This window comes from Somniosus microcephalus, unplaced genomic scaffold (genome assembly GCF_052327205.1).
Source record: "Somniosus microcephalus isolate GS21.2 unplaced genomic scaffold, FLI_Smic_1.0 unresolved_chr9, whole genome shotgun sequence".
Lineage (NCBI taxonomy): Eukaryota > Metazoa > Chordata > Chondrichthyes > Squaliformes > Somniosidae > Somniosus > Somniosus microcephalus.
The window spans coordinates 26360044-26382719 of record NW_028225187.1 but is presented as its reverse complement, the minus strand read 5'-3'; the positions used below and the strand labels follow the sequence as shown (position 1 = coordinate 26382719).

The 22676-nt window shown below is 54.3% G+C and overlaps 2 protein-coding genes across 4 annotated transcripts in view; one reads left to right on the top strand and one right to left on the bottom strand.

Annotated features, from left to right (window-relative positions):
* Nucleotides 1–22676, top strand: part of LOC147084963 (transcription factor MafK-like) — a 105733-nt gene that overhangs the window by 10492 nt on the left and 72565 nt on the right. The gene's annotated exons all lie outside the window — the stretch shown is intronic.
* cdc42ep5 (CDC42 effector protein (Rho GTPase binding) 5) lies at nt 4019–7530 on the bottom strand. 3 transcript variants are annotated; one of them, XM_085979679.1, is made up of 2 exons: nt 7270–7530; nt 4019–6486 (listed from the first exon to the last, which is right to left on the bottom strand). In XM_085979679.1, exon 2 carries the CDS (start codon nt 5933–5935, stop codon nt 5282–5284), a length of 654 nt encoding a protein of 217 aa, XP_085835805.1. In that variant the 5' UTR covers nt 5936–6486; nt 7270–7530; the 3' UTR covers nt 4019–5281. The 3 variants fall into 3 exon arrangements, with proteins under 3 accessions (XP_085835805.1, XP_085835803.1, XP_085835804.1); XM_085979677.1 differs by lacking the exon at nt 7270–7530 and adding an exon at nt 6928–7221; XM_085979678.1 differs by lacking the exon at nt 7270–7530 and adding an exon at nt 6685–6872.

Sequence of the window (22676 nt, the reverse complement as noted above, 5' to 3'; positions counted from 1 at the left end):
AGTGAGAGAGAGACAGAGTGAGAGAGAGACAGAGTGAGAGAGTGAGACACACACACAGAGTGAGAGAGAGAGACAGTGAGAGAGAGTGAGAGAGAGACAGAGAGAGAGACAGAGTGAGAGAGAGAGACACACACAGAGTGAGAGAGAGACACAGAGAGAGAGAGAGACAGTGAGAGAGAGAGAGAGACACACAGAGTGAGAGAGAGAGAGAGACAGAGTGAGAGAGAGAGACAGAGCGAGAGAGAGAGAGAGAGTGAGAGAGAGAGAGAGAGAGAGAGACAGAGTGAGAGAGAGAGAGACAATGAGAGAGAGAGAGAGAGAGAGAGTGAGAGACAGAGTGAGAGAGAGACAGTGTGAGAGAGAGACAATTGGCATTTGGCTCAAAATTTTTAAATCAGTAATTGAACCAATTGCACTCTATGGCAGTGAGGTGTGCGGTCCGCTAACACAACAAGAATTTGCAAAATGGGACAAACACCCAATGGAGATCCTACATGCAGAATTCTGTAAAAGTATCCTCCGGACTCAAAGGAAAACCGTAAACAATGCATGCAGGGCAGAACTAGGCCAATATCCACTACTAATTAAAATCCAAAAACGAGCCATCAAATTTTGGAAACACCTAAAATTGAGCAACCCCCACTGCTATCATTACAAAGCCCTGAAATGCCAAGAGATGATCATAGAGAAGAGTTCCCTCAGTCAACTAGTCCTGGGACTCAGTGAAGTAACTACCAACACTAATAATAATAACCAGCCCCAGGACAGTGACACCCTAGCACAGAGAATTCGACCCAACACAATTATCACTAAACAAAAGGAAAAATATCTGACCTATTGGACAGAAACGACAAAAACCCAAAACAAACTCGATTGCTATTTGGCCCTAAACAGACAATACACCATGGCTGAATACCTGACCACGGTAAAAGATAGCAAATTGAGAAAAACCTTGACAATATACAGGCTTAGTGAGCATAGCCTGGCCATCGAAAAAGGCAGACACAGACAGACCCGGCTGCCAAGCGAGGACAGGATATGCTCTCACTGCAGTCAGGGAGTGGTGGAGACAGAGATGCACTTCCTCACAACTTGTGGAAACTATCAGGACATAAGGGCATTCATAAAAATATGCCCCGAATTCAAAAATTTGAATGACCACCAAAAACTCCCATATCTATTGGGGGAACAGAGAAAATGTGAAACTATAGCGGCAAACTATGTCACAGCTTGCCATAAGCAGAGGGACAACCAGTAAATCTCAGAAAAGATTATATGTATATTATTTGTGTGTATATCTATGTATATATGGGTATATTTGTCTATACACTGTATGTCTAGATCTGCATTTACGTGTTGAATCATACATGTTTTTCTGTGCTTTGGCAACATAAGATGTATCTTGTCATGCCAATAAAGCAATTTGAATTGAATTGAATTGAATTGAGAGAGACAGAGAGAGAGAGACAGTGAGAGAGAGAGAGACAGAGTGAGAGAGACAGAGACAGAGTGAGAGAGTGGCAGAGAGAGAGAGAGAGAGGCTGAGAGAGAGAGGGGCTGAGAGAGAGAGAGAGAGAGAAGCAGTCGGATCGAGACATGGTGGGGTGAGTCCAGAACAAGGGGGCATGACCTTAAAGTTAGAGCTAGGCCTTTCAGGGATGTCAGTGACAACTTCTTCACTCAAACGCTGGTGGAAATCTGGAACTCTCTCCCAAAAAAGGCTGTGGACGCTGGGGTCAATTGAAATTTTCAACACAGAGATCAATAGATTTTTGTTGGGTAATGGTGTCAAGGGATATGCAGCAAAGGTGGGGAAATGCAGTCAAGAAACAGATCAGACATTATCTAATAGAACGGCAGAATAGGTTGGAGGGGCTGAATGGGCCGCCTCCTGTTCCTGTGTAACAGGCTGGAGGGGCTGAATGGGCCTCCTCCTGTTCCTGTGTAACAGGCTCGAGGGGCTGAATGGCCTCCTCCTGTTCCTGTGTAACAGGCTCAAGGGGCTGAATGGGCCTCCTCCTGTTCCTGGGTAACAGGCTCAAGGGGCTGAATGGGCCTCCTCCTGTTCCTGTGTAACAGGCTCGAGGATCTGAATGGGCCTCCTCCTGTTCCTGTGTAACAGGCTCGAGGGGCTGAATGGGCCTCCTCCTGTTCCTGGGTAACAGGCTCGAGGGGGCTGAATGGGCCTCCTCCTGTTCCAGTGTAACAGGCTCGAGGGGTGAATAGGCCTCCTCCTGTTCCTGTGTAACAGACTCGAGGGGGCTGAACGGACCTCCTCCTGTTCCTGTGTAACAGGCTCGAGGGGCTGAATGGGCCTCCTCCTGTTCCTGTGTAAGAGGCTCGAGGGGGCTGAATGGGCCTCCTCCTGTTCCTGTGTAACAGGCTCGAGGGGCTGAATGGGCCTCCTCCTGTTCCTGTGTAACAGGCTCGAGGGGCTGAATGGGCCTCCTCCTGTTCCTGTGTAACAGGCTCGAGGGGCTGAATGGGCCTCCTCCTGTTCCTGTGTAACAGGCTCAAGGGGCTGAATGGGCCACATCCTGTTCCCGTGTAACAGGCTCAAGGGGCTGAATGGGCCACATCCTGTTCCCGTGTAACAGGCTCAAGGGGCTGAATGGGCCTCCTCCTGTTCCTGTGTAACAGGCTCGAGGGGCTGAATGGGCCTCCTCCTGTTCCTGTGTAACAGGCTCGAGGGGCTGAATGGGCCACATCCTGTTCCCGTGTAACAGGCTCAAGGGGCTGAATGGGCCTCCTCCTGTTCTTGTGTAACAGGCTCGAGGGGCTGAATGGGCCTCCTCCTGTTCCTGTGTAACAGGCTCAAGGGGCTGAATGGGCCTCCTCCTGTTCTTGTGTAACAGGCTCGAGGGGCTGAATGGGCCACATCCTGTTCCCGTGTAACAGGCTCAAGGGGCTGAATGGGCCTCCTCCTGTTCTTGTGTAACAGGCTCGAGGGGGCTGAATGGGCCTCCTCCTGTTCCTGTGTAACAGGCTCGAGGGGCTGAATGGGCCTCCTCCTGTTCCTGTGTAACAGGCTCGAGGGGCTGAATGGGCCACATCCTGTTCCCGTGTAACAGGCTCAAGGGGCTGAATGGGCCTCCTCCTGTTCTTGTGTAACAGGCTCGAGGGGCTGAATGGGACTCCTCCTGTTCCTGTGTAACAGGCTCGAGGGGCTGAATGGGCCTCCTCCTGTTCCTGTGTAACAGGCTCGAGGGGCTGAATGGGCCTCCTCCTGTTCCTGTGTAACAGGCTCGAGGGGCTGAATGGGCCTCCTCCTGTTCCTGTGTACCAGGCTCGAGGGGCTGAATGGGCCTTCTCCTGTTCCTGTGTAACAGGCTCGAGGGGGCTGAATGGGCCTCCTCCTGTTCCTGTGTAACAGGCTCGAGGGGCTGAATGGGCCTCCTCCTGTTCCTGTGTAACAGGCTCGAGGGGCTGAATGGGCCTCCTCCTGTTCCTGTGTAACAGGCTCGAGGGGCTGAATGGGCCTCCTCCTGTTCCTGTGTAACAGGCTCGAGGGGCCTGAATGGGCCTCCTCCTGTTCCTGGGTAACAGGCTCGAGGGGCTGAATGGGCCTCCTCCTGTTCCTGTGTAACAGGCTCGAGGCACTGAATGGGCCCCCTCCTGTTCCTGTGTAACAGGCTCGAGGGGCTGAATGGGCCTCCTCCTGTTCCTGTGTAACAGGCTCGAGGAGCTGAATGGGCCTCCTCCTGTTCCTGTGTAACAGGCTCGAGGGGCTGAATGGGCCTCCTCCTGTTCCTGTGTAACAGACTCGTGGGCAGAATGGGCCTCCTCCTGTTCCTGGGTAACAGGCTGGAGGGGCTGAATGGGCCTTCTCGGTTCGAGGGTCTGAATGGGCCTCCTCCTGTTACTACATAAGCGTTCCGCGATGCCCCCATAGTCGAATATCTGGATTGCACACACACGGGGGTATTCAGTCCCGGAGCTCATGGAACCCAGAGACCAGCGAGACTCAGCACCCTTCAGGGTTGGACTGGAGGCAAACAAATCCAAACACTGATTTAAATCTTGCTCAGAAATATATTTATATATATCTTTTTAAAAAAGTAATTTAATGTACACGATACACAACTCCGACATAAACACGGGTGCAGCAGGTATATAAAGACACAGGCCAAAAACCGTCAATGTATATCAAAATTACAGGGAGAATCAGAAAACAAACAGGAACCACTGGAATCGAAAAATAGATGCAGAGTAAAGCTCCCTCTACACTGTCCCATCAAACACTCCCAGGGCAGGTACAGCACGGGTTAGATACAGAGTGAAGCTCCCTCTACACTGTCCAGTCAAACACTCCCAGGGCAGGTACAGCACGGGTTAGATACAGAGTAAAGCTCCCTCTACACTGTCCAGTCAAACACTCCCAGGGCAGATACAGCACGGGGTTAGATACAGAGTAAAGCTCCCTCTACACTGTCCAGTCAAACACTCCCAGGGCAGGTACAGCATGGGGTTAGATGCAGAGTAAAGCTCCCTCTACACTGTCCAGTCAAACACTCCCAGGGCAGGTACAGCATGGGGTTAGATACAGAGTAAAGCTCCCTCTACACTGTCCCATCAAACACTCCCAGGGCAGATACAGCACAGGGTTAGATACAGAGTAAAGCTCCCTCTATACTGTCCAGTCAAACACTCCCAGGGCAGATACAGCACGGGGTTAGATATAGAGTAAAGCTCCCTCTACACTGTCCCATCAAACACTCCCAGGGCAGGTACAGCATGGGTTAGATACAGAGTGAAGCTCCCTCTGCACTGTCCCATCAAACACTTCCAGGGCAGATACAGCACAGGGTTAGATACAGATTAAATTGATCTCTACACTGCCCCCAGTTTGGAGACTATTTCATGTCGGTCTGTCAGACAGTGGGGAGAGGAGCCCTTCACCCCTTCGTGTCCGAGGATGGGTTTGACCCCAGGTCCCAGAGGGTGAAAGGTTACTGTCTGACCCCCTGTCCCATCGGAGAGGGAGAGGTGAGCCCCTCACTCTGGCGGGAGAGAATGTAACTAAATACCCTGGGAAAGCGAAGAAATTCCCTCCAACCCAATTCAGCTTTGGTTTGGTTATAGCTCTAGTGGTCCTTTTATACACCTATATAAAAAAATAACAGGAGGAAAAATAAATAAAGATTAACATCCCCTGTAAAGGCGACGGCTGACTTTGGACATTCCAGTCTGTGGGGCGAACAGGAGGGGAGGGTCTCCCAGATCCTGGAGATGGGACCACGGTCGATTCTGTAGTGATGGCGCTGGGAGAGAATGGGGTGTCCTACACACGGATTTCATCGTCCTCTTCCTCCTCCTCCTCATCCTCCTCAAAAGTGTAGCCTACCCCCTCCTCCTCCTCCTCCTCTTCCTCCTCCTCATGCACCGAGGGACTCACCACTCCGGCCCCCAGGTCCGGGACGTCCGGAAGCGGGACCGGGGCTCCCGGCTCCTTCTCCATGACCCCCAGGACGTCGCTGAGCATGGAGGGCCCCAGGTCCACGTGGAAGGACAGCACGGACTCCGCATGCTTCAGGCCGCCCGGGGGCGGGGGGGGAGGAGGGGGGGATCGGGGTGGCAGCGGCGAGGCGGCCAGCTCCCCCGCCAACCTCCGTGCGCCTTCTCCGTCCCTCCCATCACCCTCCCGCCCCGCCTGGCCAGCTCCGGGACGCCCGGCCTCCTCCTCCTCCTCCTCCGGCAAGGAGCGCAGCCCATCCTCCTCCGCCTTGGAACCCTCCCCCTCTCCGTTCCCCGCCCTCGCGGGCCCGTGATTGCTGAGGAAGGACGTGTCCCCGAAAGCGTCGCCCCCTCGCCCCACATGCATGGTGTGTCTGAAGTCCCCCAGCGGAGCGCTGATCATATCCCGGGTCAGGTCCAGACGGGAGCGCCGCTTGGAGGAGTGGTGCCCATTGGGAGCCAACTGTTTTAAGATGGGCATCTTATGTGTGTGTGTGTGAGAGACAAAAACCAACAGCTTCCTTAAGGGGGAAAACTCCACCTTAAATTTGGAGGGTAAAAAAAAGCAGCTTTCTGTGTCCTTTACTCTCCAAGACGAGGAAGAATTTTCAACACACAGAACCGAAAGGGAATGTTAATTGAAAACACTGGCAGAGGCAGTCTCTCTCTGGGACACTCTCTGTCCCAATCCACTCGTTGCTTGTCCTTAGAGATGCTGAATCACTCGCACACTGTAGAAAGTTCAGGCAGTCGGTTGAGACGATTGAAGGTTAGAAGGCGAGCAGGGAAGGAAATCCCCCCTTTCCCAAAATAGAAACTTTCCCAACACACAGGGGTCCAAATATTTCCACCCCACACTTCCGGGTCTGCAGTTTCAGGTGAGTCTCGCCCCGGTTTGGGAAACTTTGGGGGAAATTCCGTGCCGGATCCCCCCTGGCTGCTGGGAACTGGCTCCAAAGCTGGGATCTTTCTCTCTCTTCCTGTCTCCACCCTGCATGGGCTGGGCGCGGCTCCTGGTCACAGCCCCTTCACCTGTAAGGAGAGGAGAGGTGCAGAAAGAAGGTGACACATTCCGAGACACACAGAAATGAGATTTTAAAAGCAGCCACGCTTAAACAAGGTACGAGTAACACACACACACACACACACACACGGTCCCACCGCCTGTCCCCCCAGAGAATTTTTCCTCTCTTTCCCCCCCAGATTTCCTTCTCCCAAACTTCCTCTCACCTGCAAACCTTCCAAATTCCCAATCCTGACTCTCTCAACTTGAAGCCTCCTCACACACAAGGGACGGATGAGAAAATTGATCTTAAAACACGACCACCCGCCCAAGACCCTTTTTAAAAAAAAAAAAGCCTCTCCAGGCTCTTGCAAAAACTTTCTAAACTATTCACTCTCTGGAAACTTATGTATTTAAAGTTACAGTCCCTCTAACAATTCTCTCTCTCTCACTCCCCCATTCTCACTTACCCAGAAAAGCAGCCAATTCGTCTCCAGCTTTCGAAATTCCCAACTTCATTCCCACATTTTTTTCTCTCTCTCTCTCTCTCTCTCTCAGCCACTTCCTTGTGGACCCACACAGGAAATCTCAGTCCCTCCTCTCGTATCCTGACGTGGCAGAGGACGTCAACATGCTCCAGCCCGAACCTGATTGACCATAAAAACGCCCTTTAATTCTTAAGTACAGGAACCCAAACCACATAAACAAACACAACACACACACAGGCTGAGGTTGAGACACTATTCCTCACTACTTTCGGTCCTAGGACGTGTATTGCCTTTAAATGCTTTTGAAGGCACCTGACAACTCACCTTATACCGCGCCTTTAACATAGTGAAACCTCCCAAGGTGCTTCACAGGAGCGATTATCAAACAAAATTTGACACCGAGTCACATAAGGAGATATTAGGACAGGTGACCAAAAGCTTGGTCAAAGAGGAAGGGTGTAAGGAGGGTCTCAAAGGAGGCGGAGAGGTTTAGGGAGGGAATTCCAGAGCTCAGGGCCCCAGCCAGCTGAAGGTACGGCCGCCAATGGTGGAGCGATGGAGATCGGGGATGCTCAAGAGGCCAGAATTGGAGGAGCGCTGAGATCTCGGAGGGTTGTAGGGCTGGAGGAGGTTACAGAGATAGGGAGAGGACGAGGGGCCATGGAGGGATTTGAACAGGAGGATGAGAATTGTAGGGGCTGGAGGAGGTTACAGAGATAGGGAGGGGGCGAGGGCCATGGAGGGATTTGAACAGGAGGATGAGAATTGTAGGGGCTGGAGGAGGTTACAGAGATAGGGAGGGGGCGAGGGCCATGGAGAGATTTGAACAGGAGGATGAGAATTGTAGGGGCTGGAGGAGGTTACAGAGATAGGGAGGGGGCGAGGGCCATGGAGGGATTTGAACAGGAGGATGAGAATTGTAGGGTTGGAGGAGGTTACAGAGATAGGGAGGGGGCGAGGGCCATGGAGGGACCTGAACATGAGGATGAGAATTGTAGGGGCTGGAGGAGGATACAGAGATAGAGGGGGTGAGGGCCATGGAGGGATTTGAACAGGAGGATGAGAATTGTAGGACTGTAGGAGTTTACAGAGATAGGGAGGGGCGAGAGCCATGGAGGGATTTGAACAGGAGGATGAGAATTGTAGGGCTGGAGGAGGTTACAGAGATAGGGAGGGGGCGAGGGCCATGGAGGGATTTGAACAGGAGGATGAGAATTGTAGGGCTGGAGGAGGTTACAGAGATAGGGAGGGGGCGAGTGCCATGGAGGGATTTGAACAGGAGGGTGAGAATTGTAGGGGCTGGAGGAGGTTACAGAGATAGGGAGGGGGCGAGGGCCATGGAGGGATTTGAACAGGAGGATGAGAATTGTAGGGGCTGGAGGAGGTTACAGAGATAGGGAGGGGGCGAGGGCCATGGAGGGATTGAACAGGAGGATGAGAATTTTAAAATTGAGGTGTTGTCGGACCGAGAGCCAGTGTAGGTCAGCGAGCACAGGGTGATGTGTGAAAGTCAACGCCACCTTAATGGCTGAGAGCCAAAATAATAACCAGATAAGCTGTTGTATTGTTGGTTGTTGAAGAATAAATATTGGGCCCAGGACACCAGGGAGAATCCCCCCTGCTCTAGTTACAGTAATGACTGTGGAATCTATTACATCCACCTGAGAGGGCAGACGGGGCCTCAGTTAATGACTCATCCTAAAAGAAAGCACCTCCGACAGCGCAGCGCTCCTTCAGTACTGCCCCTCCAGCAGTGCAGCGCTCCCTCAGTACTGCCCCTCCGACAGTGCCGCGCTCCCTCAGTATTGCCCCTCCGACAGTGCGGCACTCCCTCAGTACTGCCCCTCCGACAGTGCAGCGCTCCCTCAGTACTGCCCCCCCCGACAGTGCAGCGCCCCCTCAGTACTGCCCCTCCAACAGTGCCGCGCTCCCTCACTACTGCCCCTCCGACAGTGCCGCGCTCCCTCAGTACTGCCCCTCCGACAGTGTGGCGCTCCCTCAGTACTGCCCCTCCGACAGTGTGGCACTCCCTCAGTACTGCCCCTCCGACAGTGCAGCACTCCCTCAGTACTGCCTCTCCGACAGTGCCGCGCTCCCTCAGTACTGCCCCTCCGATAGTGCCGCGCTCCCTCAGTACTGCCCCTCCGACAGTGCAGCGCTCCCTCAGTACTGCCCCTCCGACAGTGCAGCGCTCCCTCAGTACTGCCCCTCCGACAGCGCAGCGCTCCTTCAGTACTGCCCCTCCGACAGTGCCGCGCTCCCTCAGTACTGCCCCTCCGACAGTGTGGCGCTCCCTCAGTATTGCCTCTCCGACAGTGCCGCGCTCCCTCAGTACTGCCCCTCCGACAGTGCCACGCTCCCTCAGTACTGCCCCTCCGACAGTGCCGCGCTCCCTCAGTACCGCCCCTCCGACAGTGCAGCGCTCCCTCAGTACTGCCCCTCCGACAGTGCGGCGCTCCCTCAGTACTGCCCCTCCGACAGCGCAGCGCTCCCTCAGTATTGCCCCTCCGACAGTGCGGCACTCCCTCAGTACTGCCCCTCCGACAGTGCAGCGCTCCCTCAGTACTGCCCCCCCCGACAGTGCAGCGCCCCCTCAGTACTGCCCCTCCAACAGTGCCGCGCTCCCTCACTACTGCCCCTCCGACAGTGCCGCGCTCCCTCAGTACTGCCCCTCCGACAGTGTGGCGCTCCCTCAGTACTGCCCCTCCGACAGTGTGGCACTCCCTCAGTACTGCCCCTCCGACAGTGCAGCACTCCCTCAGTACTGCCTCTCCGACAGTGCCGCGCTCCCTCAGTACTGCCCCTCCGACAGTGCAGCGCTCCCTCAGTACTGCCCCTCCGACAGTGCAGCGCTCCCTCAGTACTGCCCCTCCGACAGTGCCGCGCTCCCTCAGTACTGCCCCTCCGACAGTGCCGCGCTCCCTCAGTACTGCCCCTCCGACAGTGCAGCGCTCCTTCAGTACTGCCCCTCCGACAGTGCAGCGCTCCCTCAGTACTGCCCCTCCGACAGTGCAGCACTCCCTCAATACTGCCCTCTGACAGTGCAGCGCCCCCTCAGTACTGCCCCCCCTGACAGTGCAGCGCCCCCTCAGTACTGCCCCTCCGACAGCGCAGCGCTCCTTCAGTACTGCCCCTCCGACAGTGCAGCGCTCCCTCAGTACTGCCCCTCCGACAGTGCCGCGCTCCCTCAGTACTGCCCCTCCGACAGTGCCACGCTCCTTCAGTACTGCCCCTCTGACAGTGCAGCGCTCCCTCAGTACTGCCCCTCCGACAGTGCCGCGCTCCCTCAGTACTGCCCCTCCGACAGTGCCGCGCTCCCTCAGTACTGCACCTCCGACAGCGCAGCGCTCCTTCAGTACTGCCCCTCCGACAGTGCAGCGCTCCCTCAGTACTGCCCCTCCAACAGTGCAGCGCTCCCTCAGTACTGCCCCTCGGACAGTGCCGCGCTCCCTCAGTACCGCCCCTCCGACAGTGCCGCGCTCCCTCAGTACTGCCCCTCCGACAGTGCAGCGCTCCTTCAGTACTGCCCCTCCGACAGTGCAGCACTCCCTCAGTACTGCCCCTCTGACAGTGCAGCGCCCCCTCAGTACTGCCCCCCCTGACAGTGCAGCGCCCCCTCAGTACTGCCCCCCTGACAGTGCAGCGCTCCCTCAATACTGCACCTCCGACAGTGCAGCGCTCCCTCAGTACTGCACCTCCGACAGTGCAGCGCTCCCTCAGTACTGCCCCTCCGACAGTGCAGCGCACCCTCAGTACTGCCCCTGCGACAGTGCGGCACTCCCTCAGTACTGCCCCTCCGACAGTGCAGCGCTCCCTCAGCACTGCCCCTCCCACAGTGCGGCGCTCCCTCAGTACTGCCCCACCGACAGTGCGGCGATCCCTCAGTACTGCCCCTCCCACAGTGCAGCGCGGCCTCAGTACTGCCCCTCCGACTGAGCAATGCCCCTCAGTACTGCCCCTCTGACAGTGCAGCGCTCCTTCAGTACTGCACCTCCGACAGTGCAGCGCTCCCTCAGTACTGCCCCTCCAAGAGTGCAGCGCGCCCTCAGTACTGCCCCTCCGACAGAGCAATGCCCCTCAGTACTGCCCCTCCAACAGTGCAGCGCTCCCTCAGTACTGCCCCTCCAACAGAGCGGCGTTCCCTCAGTACTGCCCCTCCGACAGCGCAGCGCTCCCTCAGTACTGCCCCTCCGACAATGTGGTGCTCCCTCAGTACTGCCCCTCTGACAGTGTGGTGCTCTCTCAGTACTGCCCCTCCGACAGTGCGACGCTCCTTCTGTACTGCCCCTCCGACAGTGCGGCGCGCCCTCAGTACTGCCCCGCCCACACTGCAGCGCTTCCTCAGTACTGCCCCTCTGACAGTGCATCACTTCCTCAGTACTACCCCTCTGACAGTGCATCACTCCCTCAGTACTGCCCCTCCGACGGTGCAGCGCTCCCTCAGTCCTGCCCCTCTGACAGTGCAGCGCGCCCTCAGTACTGCCCCTCCAACAGTGCGGCGCTCCCTTAGTACTGCCCCTCCGACAGTGCGACGCTCCCTCAGTACTGCCCCTCCGACAGTGCGGCACTCCCTCAGTACTGCCCCTCCGACAGTGCGACGCTCCCTCAGTACTGCCCCTCCGACAGTGTGGCGCTCCCTCAGTATTGCCTCTCCGACAGTGCCGCGCTCCCTCAGTACTGCCCCTCCGACAGTGCCGCGCTCCCTCAGTACTGCCCCTCCGACAGTGCCGCGCTCCCTCAGTACTGCCCCTCCGACAGTGCAGCGCTCCCTCAGTACTGCCGCTCCGACAGTGCCGCGCTCCCTCAGTACTGCCCCTCCGACAGCGCAGCGCTCCTTCAGTACTGCCCCTCCGACAGTGCAGCGCTCCCTCAGTACTGCCCCTCCGACAGTGCCGCGCTCTTTCAGTACTGCCCCTCCGACAGTGCAGCGCTCCCTCAGTACTGCCCCTCCGACAGTGCAGCGCTCCCTCAGTACTGCCCCTCCGACAGTGCAGCGCTCCCTCAGTACTGCCCCTCCAACAGTGCCGCGCTCCCTCAGTACTGCCCCTCCGACAGTGCAGCGCTCCTTCAGTACTGCCCCTCCGACAGTGCAGCGCTCCCTCAGTACTGCCCCTCCGACAGTGCAGCACTCCCTCAGTACTGCCCCTCTGACAGTGCAGCGCCCCCTCAGTACTGCCCCCCCTGACAGTGCAGCGCCCCCTCAGTACTGCCCCTCCGACAGCGCAGCGCTCCTTCAGTACTGCCCCTCCGACAGTGCAGCGCTCCCTCAGTACTGCCCCTCCGACAGTGCCGCGCTCCCTCAGTACTGCCCCTCCGACAGTGCCACGCTCCTTCAGTACTGCCCCTCCGACAGTGCAGCGCTCCCTCAGTACTGCCCCTCCGACAGTGCAGCGCTCCCTCAGTACTGCCCCTCCGACAGTGCCGCGCTCCCTCAGTACTGCACCTCCGACAGCGCAGCTCTCCTTCAGTACTGCCCCTCCGACAGTGCAGCGCTCCCTCAGTACTGCCCCTCCAACAGTGCAGCACTCCCTCAGTACTGCCCCTCTGACAGTGCAGCGCCCCCTCAGTACTGCCCCCCCTGACAGTGCAGCGCCCCCTCAGTACTGCCCCCCTGACAGTGCAGCGCTCCCTCAGTACTGCACCTCTGACAGTGCAGCGCTCCCTCAGTACTGCACCTCCGACAGTGCAGCGCTCCCTCAGTACTGCCCCTCCGACAGTGCAGCGCGCCCTCAGTACTGCCCCTGCGACAGTGCGGCACTCCCTCAGTACTGCCCCTCCGACAGTGCAGCGCTCCCTCAGTACTGCCCCTCCCACAGTGCGGCGCTCCCTCAGTACTGCCCCTCCGACAGTGCGGCGATCCCTCAGTACTGCCCCTCCCACAGTGCAGCGCGGCCTCAGTACTGCCCCTCCGACTGAGCAATGCCCCTCAGTACTGCCCCTCTGACAGTGCAGCGCTCCTTCAGTACTGCACCTCCGACAGTGCAGCGCTCCCTCAGTACTGCCCCTCCAACAGTGCAGCGCTCCCTCAGTACTGCCCCTCCGACAGAGCAATGCCCCTCAGTACTGCCCCTCCAACAGTGCAGCGCTCCCTCAGTACTGCCCCTCCAACAGAGCGGCGTTCCCTCAGTACTGCCCCTCCGACAGCGCAGCGCTCCCTCAGTACTGCCCCTCCGACAATGTGGTGCTCCCTCAGTACTGCCCCTCCGACAGTGTGGTGCTCTCTCAGTACTGCCCCTCCGACAGTGCGACGCTTCTTCAGTACTGCCCCTCCGACAGTGCGGCGCTCCCTCAGTACTGCCCCTCCCACACTGCAGCGCTTCCACAGTACTGCCCCTCTGACAGTGCATCACTCCCTCAGTACTGCCCCTCTGACAGTGCATCACTCCCTCAGTACTGCCCCTCCGACGGTGCAGCGCTCCCTCAGTACTGCCCCTCCGACAGTGCAGCGCGCCCTCAGTACTGCCCCTCCAACAGTGCGGCGCTCCCTTAGTACTGCCCCTCCGACAGTGCGACGCTCCCTCAGTACTGCCCCTCCGACAGTGCGGCACTCCCTCAGTACTGCCCCTCCGACAGTGCGACGCTCCCTCAGTACTGCCCCTCCGACAGTGCGGCACTCCCTCAGTACTGCCCCTCCGACAGTGCGGCACTCCCTCAGTACTGCCCCTCCGACAGTGCGACGCTCCCTCAGTACTGCCCCTCCGACAGTGCGGCGCTCCCTCAGTACTGCCCCTCCGACAGTGCGGCACTCCCTCAGTACTGCCCCTCCGACAGTGCGACGCTCCCTCTGTACTACCCCTCCGACAGTGCAGCGCTCCCTCAGTACTGACACTGGGAGTTTCGGCCTGGATTACATTGGGCCCAAATCACTGGTGTGAGTCTTGACCTTATGAACTTCTGACTCAGATGCGAGATTGGTATCGATTGTGGCTGGGCTGAGACCTTTACCTGGCTCTTCAGTCTTGGTACAGTGGCTTGCATTCCTGCCTCTGAATCGGGAGTTTGTGGGTTCAAGTCCCACTCCAGAAACTTGAGCCCATGATCCAGGTCGACACTCCCAGTGCCATTTTGATGATGTCAGTTCCTGAGTAAAGCCCCCTCAACTCTGTCCTCTCAATCGCTCTCTCACTCTGTCGCTCAATCTCCCGCTGTCTCTCTCGCTCTCTCCCTCTCTCAGATCCTCTTCTCTGACCAACTCACTCGGTCCACCTCTCTCTCTCTGCTTCTCTCCCTCCTTCTCTCTGTCTTTGTCACATGCGATGTGTTTCCAGCATTGTCTGCTTCTATCTTAGGCCTTCTTGGATTCTCTCTTAGGCTGACCGCACCTAACACCGTGCTATTTTTTTAATCAACTACTATCTGTCTCTCCCAATCCTTTGTGCACCTTATTTCGCCTTTCAGGTGGATTTAAAAGATCCCACGGGCCACGATTGGAAGAAGATCAGGGGAGTTCTCCCCGGTGTCCTGGGGCAATATTTATCCCTCAACCAACCTCACTAAAAAAAACAATTATCTGGTCATTATCTCATTGCGGTTTGTGGGAACTTGCTGTGCACAAATTTCCTGAGGTTCTGTAACGGTGCTATATAAATGCAAGTCTTTCCTTCCTTAAAGGAACCATTGATTACATAGTTCTTACTTTAGATTATTGGGAATGAGAGACACCAGTCAGTGTACAGATATCTCCCTGAGGGAGAGGGGACTGAGAGACACCAGTCAGTGTACAGATATCTCCCTGAGAGAGGGGACTGAGAGACACCAGTCAGTGTACAGATATCTCCCTGAGAGAGAAGGACTGAGAGACACCAGTCAGTGTATTGATATCTCCCTGAGAGAGAGGGGACTGAGAGACACCAGTCAGTGTACAGATATCTCCCTGAGAGAGAAGGACTGAGAGACCCCAGTCAGTGTACAGATATCTCACTGAGAGAGAGGGACTGAGAGACACCAGTCAGTGTACAGATATCTCCCTGAGAGAGAGGGACTGAGAGACACCAGTCAGTGTACAGATATCTCCCTGAGGGAGAGGGGACTGAGAGACACCAGTCAGTGTACGGATATCTCCCTGAGAGAGAGGGACTGAGAGAGACCAGTCAGTGTATTGATATCTCCCTGAGAGAGAGGGACTGAGAGACACCAGTCAGTGTACAGATATCTCCCTGAGGGAGAGGGGACTGAGAGACACCAGTCAGTGTACAGATATCTCCCTGAGGGAGAGGGACTGAGAGAGACCAGTCAGTGTATTGATATCTCCCTGAGAGAGAGGGACTGAGAGACACCAGTCAGTGTACAGATATCTCCCTGAGGGAGGGGACTGAGAGACACCAGTCAGTGTACAGATATCTCCCTGAGAGAGAGGGACTGAGACACACCAGTCAGTGTACAGATATCTCCCTGAGAGAGAGGGGACTGAGAGACACCAATCAGTGGACAGATATCTCCCTGAGGGAGAGGGGACTGAGAGACACCAGTCAGTGTACAGATATCTCCCTGAGAGAGAGGGACTGAGAGACACCAGTCAGTGTACAGATATCTCCCTGAGAGAGAGGGACTGAGAGACACCAGTCAGTGTATTGATATCTCCCTGAGAGAGAGGGACTGAGAGACACCAGCCAGTGTACAGATATCTCCCTGAGGGAGAGGGGACTGAGAGACACCAGTCAGTGTATTGATATCTCCCTGAGGGAGAGGGACTGAGGGACACCAGTCAGTGTATTGATATCTCCCTGAGGGAGAGGGGACTGAGAGACACCAGTCAGTGTACAGATATCTCCCTGAGAGAGAGGGGACTGAGAGAGACCGGTCAGTGTACAGATATCTCCCTGAGAGAGAGGGACTGAGAGACACCAGTCAGTGTATTGATATCTCCCTGAGAGAGAGGGACTGAGAGAGACCAGTCGGTGTACAGATATCTCCCTGAGAGAGAGGGACTGAGAGACACCAGTCAGTGTATTGATATCTCCCTGAGAGAGAGGGGACTGAGAGACACCAGTCAGTGTACAGATATCTCCCTGAGAGAGGGGACACAGAGACACCAGTCAGTGTACAGATATCTCCCTGAGAGAGAGGGACTGAGAGACACCAGTCAGTGGACAGATATCTCCCTGAGAGAGAGGGACAGAGAGACACCAGTCAGTGTACAGATATCTCCCTGAGAGAGAGGGGACTGAGAGACACCAGTCAGTGTACAGATATCACCCTGAGAGAGAGGGGACTGAGAGACACCAGTCAGTTTACAGATATCTCCCTGAGGGAGAGGGGACTGAGAGACACCAGTCAGTGTGCAGATATCTCCCTGAGAGAGAGGGACTGAGAGACACCAGTCAGTGTACAGATATCTCCCTGAGAGAGAGGGACTGAGAGACACCAGTCAGTGTACAGATATCTCCGTGAGAGAGAGGGACTGAGAGACACCAGTCAGTGTACAGATATCTCCCTGAGAGAGAGGGACTGAGAGAGACCAGTCAGTGTACAGATATCTCCCTGAGAGAGAGGGACTGAGAGACACCAGCCAGTGTACAGATATCTCCCTGAGAGAGAGGGACTGAGAGACACCAGTCAGTGTACAGATATCTCCCTGAGAGAGAGGGGACTGAGAGACACCAGTCAGTGTACAGATATCTCCCTGAGAGAGAGGGGACTGAGAGACACCAGTCAGTGTACAGATATCTCCCTGAGAGAGAGGGGACTGAGAGACACCAGTCAGTGTACAGATATCTCCCTGAGAGAGAGGGGACTGAGAGAGACCAGTCAGTGTGCAGATATCTCCCTGAGAGAGAGGGACTGAGAGACACCAGTCAGTGTGCAGATATCTCCCTGAGAGAGAGGGGACTGAGAGACACCAGTCAGTGTACAGATATCTCCCTGAGAGAGAGGGGACTGAGAGACACCAGTCAGTGTGCAGATATCTCCCTGAGAGAGAGGGACTGAGAGAGACCAGTCGGTGTACAGATATCTCCCTGAGAGAGAGGGACTGAGAGACACCAGTCAATGTACAGATAGATAGCTCCCTGAGAGAGAGGGGACTGAGAGACACCAGTCAGTGTACAGATATCTCCCTGAGAGAGAGGGGACTGAGAGACACCAGTTAGTGTACAGATATCTCCCTGAGAGAGAGGGACTGAGAGAGACCAGTCAGTGTACAGATATCTCCCTGAGAGAGAGGGGACTGAGAGACACCAGTCAGTGTACAGATAACTCCCTGAGAGAGAGGGACTGAGAGACACCAGTCAGTGTACAGATATCTCCCTGAGAGAGAGGGACTGAGAGACACCAGTCAGTGTATTGATATCTCCCTGAGAGAGAGGGGACTGAGAGACACCAGTCAGTGTACAGATATCTCCCTGAGAGAGAGGGACTGAGAGACACCAGTCAGTGTACAGATATCTCCCTGAGAGAGAGGGACTGAGAGACACCAGTCAGTGTATTGATATCTCCCTGAGAGAGAGGGACTGAGAGACACCAGTCAGTGTGCAGATATCTCCCTGAGAGAGAGGGACTGAGAGACACCAGTCAGTGTACAGATATCTCCCTGAGAGAGAGGGACTGAGAGAGACCAGTCAGTGTGCAGATATCTCCCTGAGAGAGAGGGACTGAGAGACACCAGTCAATGTACAGATATCTCCCTGAGGGAGAGGGACTGAGAGACACCAGTCAGTGTACAGATATCTCCCTGAGAGAGAGGGGACTGAGAGACACCTGTCAGTGTACAGATATCCCCCTGAAAGAGAGGGGACTGAGAGACACCAGTCAGTGTACAGATATCTCCCTGAGAGAGAGGGACTGAGACACCAGTCAGTGTACAGATATCTCCCTGAGGGAGAGGGACTGAGAGACACCAGTCAGTGTACAGATATCTCCCTGAGAGAGAGGGACTGAGAGAGACCAGTCGGTGTGCAGATATCTCCCTGAGGGAGAGGGACTGAGAGACACCAGTCAATGTACAGATAGCTCCCTGAGAGAGAGGGGACTGAGAGACACCGGTCAGTGTACAAATATTTCCCTGAGAGAGAGGGGACTGAGAGACACCAGTCAGTGTACAGATAACTCCATGAGGGAGAGGGACTGAGAGACACCAGTCAGTGTACAGATATCTCCCTGAGAGAGAGGGGACTGAGAGACACCAGTCAGTGTACAGATATCTCCCTGAGAGAGAGGGACTGAGAGAGACCAGTCAGTGTGCAGATATCTCCCTGAGAGAGAGGGACTGAGAGAGACCAGTCGGTGTGCAGATATCTCCCTGAGGGAGAGGGACTGAGAGACACCAGTCAATGTACAGATATCTCCCTGAGGGAGAGGGACTGAGAGACACCAGTCAGTGTACAGATATCTCCCTGAGAGAGAGGGGACTGAGACACACCAGTCAGTGTACAGATATCTCCCTGAGGGAGAGGGACTGAGAGACACCAGTCAGTGTACAGATATCTCCCTGAGAGAGAGGGACTGAGAGAGACCAGTCGGTGTGCAGATATCTCCCTGAGGAAGAGGGACTGAGAGACACCAGTCAATGTACAGATAGCTCCCTGAGAGAGAGGGGACTGAGAGACACCAGTCAGTGTACAGATATCTCCCTGAGAGAGAGGGGACTGAGAGACACCGGTCAGTGTACAAATATCTCCCTGAGAGAGAGGGGACTGAGAGACACCAGTCAGTGTACAGATAACTCCCTGAGGGAGAGGGACTGAGAGACACCAGTCAGTGTACAGATATCTCCCTGAGAGAGAGGGACTGAGAGACACCAGTCAGTGTACAGATATCTCCCTGAGAGAGAGGGGACTGAGAGACACCAGTCAGAGTACTGATATCTCCCTGAGAGAGGGGACTGAGAGACACCAGTCAGTGTACAGATATCTCCCTGAGAGAGAGGGACTGAGAGACACCAGTCAGTGTACAGACAGCTCCCTGAGGGAGAGGGACTGAGAGACACCAGTCAGTGTACAGATATCTCCCTGAGGGAGAGGGACTGAGAGACACCAGTCAGTGTACAGATATCTCCCTGAGAGAGAGGGACTGAGACACACCAGTCAGTGTACAGATATCTCACTGAGGGAGAGGGACTGAGAGACACCAGTCAGTGTACAGATATCTCCCTGAGAGAGAGGGGAATGAGAGACACCAGTCAGTGTACAGATATCTCCCTGAGAGAGAGGTGACTGAGAGACACCAGTCAGTGTACAGATATCTCCCTGAGAGAGAGGTGACTGAGAGACACCAGTCAGTGTACAGATATCTCCCTGAGGGAGAGGGACTGAGAGACACCAGTCAATGTACAGATATCTCCCTGAGAGAGGGGACTGGGACTCCCCAGTCAGTGTACAGATATCTCCCTGAGTGAGAGGGACTGAGAGACACCAGTCAGTGTACAGATATCTCCCTGAGAGAGAGGGGACAGAGAGACACCAGTCAGTGTACAGATATCTCCCTGAGAGAGAGAGAGGTGACTGAGAGACACCAGTCAGTGTACAGATATCTCCCTGAGAGAGAGGGACTGAGAGACACCAGTCAGTGTACAGATATCTCCCTGAGGGAGAGGGACTTAGAGACACCAGTCAGTGTACAGATATCTCCCTGAGGGAGAGAGGGACTGAGAGACACCAGTCAGTGTACAGATATCTCCCTGAGAGGGAGAGGGGACTGAGAGACACCAGTCAGTGTACAGATATCTCCCTGAGAGAGAGGAATTGAGAGACACCAGTCAGTGTACAGATATCTCCCTGAGAGAGAGGGGACTGAGACACACCAGTCAGTGTACAGATATCTCCCTGAGGGAGAGGGACTGAGAGACACCATTCAGTGTACAGATATCTCCCTGAGGGAGAGGGACTGAGAGACACCAGTCAGTGTACAGATATCTCCCTGAGGGAGAGGGACCGAGAGACACCAGTCAGTGTACAGATATCTCCTTGAGGGAGAGGGACTGAGAGACACCAGTCAGTGTACAGATATCTCCCTGAGGGAGAGGGACTGAGAGACACCAGTCAGTGTACAGATATCTCCCTGAGAGAGAGGGACTGAGAGACACCAGTCAGTGTACAGATATCTCCCTGAGGGTGAGGGACTGAGAGACACCAGTCAGTGTAGAGATATCTCCCTGAGGGAGAGGGACTGAGAGACACCAGTCAGTGTACAGATAACTCCCTGAGGGCGAGGGACTGAGAGACACCAGTCAGTGTACAGATATCTCCCTGAGGGAGAGGGGAGACTGAGAGACACCAGTCAGTGTAAAGATATCACCCCAAGGGAGAGGGACTGAGAGACACCAGTTAGTGTACAGATATCTCCCTGAGAGAGAGGGACTGAGACACACCAGTCAGTGTACAGATATCTCCCTGAGAGAGAGGGACTGAGAGACACCAGTCAGTGTACAGATATCTCCCTGAGAGAGAGGGGACAGAGAGACACCAGTCAGTGCACAGATATCTCCCTGAGAGAGAGGGACTGAGAGACACCAGTCAGTGTACAGATATCTCCCTGAGAGAGAGGGACTGAGGGACACCAGTCAGTGTACAGATATCTCCCTGAGAGAGAGGACTGAGAGACACCAGTCAGTGTACGGATATCTCCCTGAGAGAGGGGACTGAGACACCAGTCAGTGTACAGATATCTCCCTGAGAGAGGGGACTGAGGGACACCAGTCAGTGTACGGATATCTCCCTGAGAGAGAGGACTGAGAGACACCAGTCAGTGTACGGATATCTCCCTGAGAGAGAGGGACTGAGGGACACCAGTCAGTGTACAGATATCTCCCTGAGAGAGAGGACTGAGAGACACCAGTCAGTGTACGGATATCTCCCTGAGAGAGGGGACTGAGACACCAGTCAGTGTACAGATATCTCCCTGAGAGAGAGGGACTGAGGGACACCAGTCAGTGTACGGATATCTCCCTGAGAGAGAGGACTGAGAGACACCAGTCAGTGTACGGATATCTCCCTGAGAGAGGGGACTGAGGCACCAGTCAGTTTACAGATATGTCCCTGAGAAAGAGAGAGCACCGCCGACCATATCTATACCCTTCACACCCTCATTGAAAAACATATACACCAAACAAAAAATGGGAAAATATTCGCCTGTTTCATCGACTTCAAGAAAGCCTTTGACTCTATATGGCACGAAGGGCTCTATTATAAACTTCTTCAGTGTGGAATAGGGGGCAAAGTCTATGACCTTATTAAATCAATGTATCTGAAAAACAAATGCGGGGTCAAAATTGGAGACAAACGCACCGATTTCTTCACCCAGAGAAGAGGCATCCGACAGGGCTGCAATTTGAGCCCGACCCTGTTCAACATATACATAAATGAATTAGCAGACATGCTGGAGCAAAGCGAGTCACCAGGTCTCCGTCTCCTTGATGGAGAAGTGAAATCCCTGTTCTATGCGGACGACCTGGTTCTGCTGTCTCCCACAGAACAGGGATTACAGCAACAACTAGACCTACTCGACAAATACTGCCAAAATTGGGCTCTAACAGTAAATCTAAAGAAAACCAACATCATGATTTTTCAAAAAAGGCCCAGATGTCAGGAAAACAAATACCAGTTTACCCTCAGTGATACCACTATAGGACACACTATGAGCTACACCTACCTTGGTCTAACTATTACAGCATCAGGGAGCTTCAGCATAGCAGTGAATGCACTAAAAGAAAAAGCCCGAAGAGCCCTATATGCAATAAAAAGAAAATTCTACAACATCCAAATCCCAATCAAAATCTGGCTCAAAATATTTGACAGCATAATCCTGCCCATTGCACTGTACGGTAGTGAAGTATGGGGCCCGCTAAATCACCAAAGCTACACTCAATGGGAAAAACACACAATAGAAGCCCTACATGCAGAATTCTGCCGAAGCATCCTTCGCACCCAAAGAAAAACGCCAACAAATGCATGCAGAGCCGAACTAGGCAGATACCCACTGATAATAAACATCCAAAAACGAGCACTAAACTTCCTAAATCACCTCAAATCTAGCTCCCCAGACACCCTTCATTTCAAAGCCTTTCAGACCCAAGAGCTAAACCCAGAAAAGAGTCCCCTGAGTCAGCTGCTACTGAAACTAAGTACTCAGCCGGACCCTGACCAGCCCCAGACCAACACAGCCGTCCAAACACCAATCCGAGTGAACCAAATCATTAAACAATGCAAAGAAACCTACCTGGAACATTGGAACAAAATAACCGAAAGCCAAAGCAGATTAGAATGTTAACGGGCCCTAAAAAGAGATTATAAACTGGCAGACTACCTCACGACCATCAGAGACACAAAACAGAGACAGACCCTCACCAGGTACAGACTAAGCGACCACCAACTGGAAATTGAAAAAGGCAGATACAAGAAATCCCGGCAGCCTAGAGAGAATAGAATATGCGATCAATGTCTGGCCGGCGAGGTTGAAACAGAAATGCATTTCCTCCTAAAATGCGAAAAATTCAACACATCAAGAAACATATTATTCAACAAGCTAAGCCAAACAACCCCAGATTTCAAGGAATTGGATGACCTGTCAAAATTGAGATTAGTCCTGGGAGAAGGAGACAGACCATACCTTGGGGCCAAATATGTAACAACATGTCACAACCTGAGGACTGTTTAAATGTAAGACTGTTTAAAATTAATATTGTTTAAAAGTAAAATTGTATGTACCCAACAAATGTCAAATCGATTGACACCTACAGAATGTTGGAAAACTGTACCTTTTTGCTATGTAAGCTTTGGCAATATGGTTCTCTGTAAACT